The sequence below is a fragment of the Portunus trituberculatus genome, chromosome 45 (genome assembly GCF_017591435.1).
Source record: "Portunus trituberculatus isolate SZX2019 chromosome 45, ASM1759143v1, whole genome shotgun sequence".
NCBI lineage: Eukaryota > Metazoa > Arthropoda > Malacostraca > Decapoda > Portunidae > Portunus > Portunus trituberculatus.
Window position 1 is genome coordinate 7889980 of NC_059299.1, and position 5000 is coordinate 7894979.

The 5000-nt window shown below is 48.9% G+C and overlaps 1 protein-coding gene across 1 annotated transcript in view; it reads right to left on the bottom strand.

Moving 5' to 3' along the window:
• Positions 1 to 5000, bottom strand: part of LOC123519432 (protein patched-like) — a 66118-nt gene that overhangs the window by 61066 nt on the left and 52 nt on the right. Inside the window, exons 1-2 of the mRNA XM_045280725.1 lie at positions 4688 to 5000; positions 1344 to 1536 (exon numbers count right to left, since the gene is read on the bottom strand). The exon at positions 4688 to 5000 is cut by the window's right edge and continues 52 nt beyond it. Coding sequence (XP_045136660.1) covers positions 1344 to 1536; positions 4688 to 4822 — 328 coding nt within the window. The 5' untranslated portion in view covers positions 4823 to 5000. The remainder of the gene's footprint in view (positions 1 to 1343; positions 1537 to 4687) is intronic.

Below are 5000 nucleotides of genomic sequence, written 5' to 3' on the forward strand. Positions count from 1 at the left end.
CAAACACACACACACACACACACACACATACACACACATCATAGAAGCGCCCTAAACTCCACCCCATGTTCCACGCTTCATTCACGCGGCGGACAGGCGTGAGACAACCAAGGCAGCTTCAGAAGGCACCGCGGGACATAATCAAGCCTTGTTCCTCCTCCTTCAGGCAGAGGGGAGGGCAAGCAAACATTCCAGCAACATTTCAAGTCAGTTACTGCCAGCGTGTTGCAAATCCTGACTATTTTAATTCACTTTTTATCGTCATATTAGTAGTTTTGCTTGGTGTTTATGTTGGTAGCCTTGATATCGCCATGTTTACGTAAGGACTAATATTGCAACGTTATTTTGATTCAGTCACTACCAGCGTGTTGCAAATTCTGACTATTTCTCGCTCTCTCTCGTCATATTAGTATAGTTTTGCATTGGAGTTTCTATTGGTAGTCTTGTATGTCACTATATTCACGTACTAAATGATTGAGGTTTAGCTTGCTACTTGTAAAGGTGACAAGACTTTCTGAATTTCGCTTATACATCTCCCGCTTCTATTCTCCTCTCGTTCTTCATTTCGCGGCTAACAAAAGACGATCACCAGTTGAAGAGACGCGCATGACAAGACTAACCACAAAACTCGCCTGCCCCTGAGAAGCATCGCAATACAAGGCAAGAGGAAAGATAATGTGACTCGCTAAATGAAGGAATGTACAGGAACACGGATCATCAAAACCAACGAAAAGTACAAGAACGGAGTAAGTCAAACAGGACACGCTATATTAAAGAAAAAATACGTGGAAAGTAAGAACAAAAATAACAAATTGAAAAGCTATATATACCGAGATTATACATTTGTTCATCGTACAAATGTAGAAAGTAAGAGAAAGAAATTTAAAACCGAAGCATACCACAACTGTACATTAGCTAACCGTACAAACCAATGAATAAATAAGTAACAACAACAGTGATAAGTGTAAATAAATGAGCTCTCTGTTTAAATGTATTGCTCTGGCCAGTCTTCCTCTCTTACATAAATATATATATATATATATATATATATATATATATATATATATATATATATATATATATATATATATATATAAAACCCCCTTACTTTCCAAACATAGTAACAACAGTAATAAGTGTAAATAAATGGACTTTTTTTAACTCTTTCTGTTGCCTTTCTGTTTTCCTGAATTATATAAAATAATAATAATAACAATAATAATGTTCTTAACTTCCTCCCAAAGTAAGAACAGTAACGTGTAAATAAGTGGCCTCTTATATTCACTATTTCTGTTGCCCTTTCTGTTTTCCTTACATAAAAATAATAATAATAGTCCTCTTACCTTCCACCCAAAGTTTCTGTACATCGGTAAGTAACGTGGCGCTCTTGAGACCCACGCAGAAGGTGGCCAGGACGAGGAGCGCCACGAACAGCACTTTCCCGGCGTGTTTGTGGCTGAACAGGCCCAGTTGAAGCAGCTGCACCTGGAGTTTTGTCCGCACCCACAGGGCCGCCCGGCTTCCTGTCGCACGCCCCTGAGGGAATGGAGAAAGAGCGTGGTTAGTGAGGGAAGGTGGTACGTGTATACAGGATGTTATGGTGGAAAATGGGAGTTAGAAATAGGGAGAGAAAGTGAGATATAAGGTGAGAATAGGAAGAAAAAGTGAAAACAGGAGTGAAAATAACACCTCATACTCTCTCTCTCTCTCTCTCTCTCTCTCTCTCTCTCTCTCTCTCTCTCTGCCACCCCACTCGCCTTTCCTCACCCCTCACAACTCCATCTCTAGTCCCCTCACCTACCACAGCCCTCGTCCCTCACTTCCTCTCCACTACCCTCTCTCCCCCTCACACCCTCGTCTCCCCTTAGTTAAGCGCAGCGAAGCATTTCTATCATTCCCCTTACCCCTTCCCCCTCTTTCCCATCACTCCGCCCCCGTCACTTTTTTTAGCAAACCGCCCCCTCACCCCACCCGCAACCTGCCCAAGTTAATTAGTACAAATCTCCATCATTGAGGGCGGCGCGACACTCTTCTTCTTTCTCCTCCTCCTCCTCCTCCTCCGCCACCCAGCAGGAATATAAACTGTTAACTTGGATGTAAAAAGTTTAAAAAATCATCATTAAAGTCTCGTGTGTCTGTGTGTGTGTGTGTGTGTGTGTGTGTGTGTGTGTGTGTGTGTGTGTGTGTGTATCTCTCTCTCTCTCTCTCTCTCTCTCTCTCTCTCTCTCTCTCTCTCTCTCTCTCTCTCTCATGTCACGGTGGTGGTGGAGGTAGCAGTAGTGATGATGGTGGTGGTGATATAGTGGAGGAGGAGGAGGAGGAGGAGGAAGAAGAAGAAGGAGGAGGAGGAGGAGGAGGAGGAGGAGGAGGATAAGGATCATAATTAATCATGTTTATCTCTCCACATCATCACACACACACACACACACACACACACACACACACACACACACACACAACATTTCAGAAGTCGCCATGAGCATCTCCTTTCATTCTTAATTCTTACTGACACCTCTTCCTCCTCCACCTTCTTTCCTTTCTCTCCACTTCATCCCTTCCTAAGATGAATGGTCGAGAAGACGAAGAAAAGGAGGAGGAAGAGAGGAGGAGAAGGAGGAGGAGGAGGAGGAGGAGGAGGAAGAAAAAGAGGAGAAAGACGAGCAAAATGAAGGAAAATTACGACTAAATTAAGGAAAAACTTAGGAAAGAAGGAAAATCTAAGAAAGATGAGGCACAGGAAAGAGAGATGAAAGGAAGGAGAGATAAGATATGAGAGAGAGAGAGAGAGAGAGAGAGAGAGAGAGAGAGAGAGAGAGAGAGAGAGAGAAAGGAGGAAAGTGGGAGGTGAGAGTGCACCACCACGAGAGGGGAAAGAAGGGGAGAGGAAGAGGGAGGAAAAGAGAATAAGAAGGAGGAGGAGGAGGAGGAGGAGGAGGAGGAGGAGGAGGAGGACAGAATCATCCGTCCAAACAAATTTTACATCTACTATACGCCTCCTCCACCTCCTCAATACTTACATCATGGAGAAGAAGAAGAAGAAGAAGAAGAAGAAGAAGAGGAGGAGGATAACAGGAAAAGCTAAGAAAGGACGTGGAGTAAGAGGGAAAACCTCAAAGAAGATGAAGCAATGATCATTCTTAGAGGACAGAAGGAGGAGGAGAGGAGAGGAGGAGGAGGAGGAGGGAGAAGGAGAATTGGAGGAAGAGGAGGCTTTAATATGCAAAGATGTCTTTCGTGCAACACTAAATCTATCAAGAAACTACTGGAGTAGGAGGAGGAGGAGGAGGAGGGGAGTATCTTTCGATGGCGAGGGAATAAACGTACACTACATAGAAACCTTCTCTCTCTCTCTCTCTCTCTCTCTCTCTCTCTCTCTCTCTCAAAGGCAAGGTGACTCACACTCTAAAGGGAAAGTGAATTTTATCGCTTCTTTTTCAGTCACTGGCGGAGATTGTGGTGGTGGTGGTGGTGGTGGTGGTGGTGGTAGTGGTGGTGGTGTTGGTGGTGGTTCATAGAAGTGTCGATGGTATTTTGAGTTTAATTCGGCGATGAGCACACGAGGAGAAGGAGGAGGAGGAGGAGGAAGAGGAGGAGAGTGGTGGCAGATATACAACAATGAAGGAGAGTAATTCATTGTATGTAAGAAAGTAGAGTGAGCAATGAGCTAAAATTACCTTACCTCTCTCTCTCTCTCTCTGACCTATACACCTTTGTCTCCTATGTGCATCGTATCCTCCTGTGTGTGTGTGTGTGTGTGTGTGTGTGTGTGTGTGTGTGTGTGTGTGTGTGTGTGTGTGTGGTCGTGTGTGATGAAGGTTTGAGTCGAGGTGGTGATGAGTGTGCATTGATGAGGCGGATGGGCCCTGAAGGAGGCGGTGACGACTGTCTGGAGGAGAAGTTAGCAGAGGTACAATGAGGAAAACGATGGTGTTGGTGGAGATGGAAGAAGTGGTGATGGGAACTTTTGAGGATTAGGAGGACGAGGGAGAGGAGGAAGAGGAGGGTGTCATGGCGGCGGGTGTGGATGGCGGCAAACAGGCCACAGGACAATAACTTTCCCGATCACCTTCCCGGGACAAGCCTCGTGCGTCTACCTGGGCTCCCTCCCTCTCCCTTGCCCTAGCCCTCTGTCCCGTCTCCCACCTCTCCCAGCCCCGCCCCGCCGCTCCCGGACCCGCGGCGCGTGGTGGGCGGGGGCGTGGGGGTGAATGAGGTCCTCAGCGGCGCCTGAGCGCGAATATTGTGGCTTAAATAAGCGTCTGGCAGGACCCTGGCGAGGGCCACAGCGTGCCGTGGCGTGCGAGCGATGGGCGGCAGTGTGCTTGTGTGGCAGCGTGAGTGTGTATGTGTGTGTGCGAGGCGGTGTCGGGCAGCGGCAGCAGCAGTGAGCCTGGCGCCACAACATACGCCAGCCAGAGAGAGAGAGAGAGAGAGAGAGAGAGAGAGAGAGAGATCAGGGTGCGTGGTGGTGGTGGTAGCGGCCACCCTCACACACCCAAGGGGCGGCGAGGAAGTGCACCACCTCTTTGCCGCAGCGGCAGCAGCTTCCCTCAGCCTCCCTCGGGGCCAGACCACCCTGGCGCTGGCGTTCCCTGAGGGCGGCGCGGGGCTGGCCAGGCTGTGTGCCGCGGGGTGGCGGGAAGGCTGCTGCCTGCACCACACGGAGGAAGGAGAGGCTGACACTTACCTTGTTAATATGGGCGAGGGCGGTGCGGGCGTCTGCCCAGCTAGTTCTAGTGCACAAGTCTTCATGCGGGCGGGAACCGGACGCCCACACACCGCCCTCACCAGCACTTTCTTCGCCTCCCACGGCGATGGCCATGTCACACAACACAATTCACTGCGGAGCCGCTTCGGGTGCGGCTGGTCCTCCGCCGGACACTGTGGGCCAGCACGTTAGAGCATAGGGGGCGGCGGCCCCCATCCCTGCCACATGACACCTGCCACGCTCACTGCACAGCGCCCTTCACCCCCGCCAGCACAACAATCCATCCCACAGG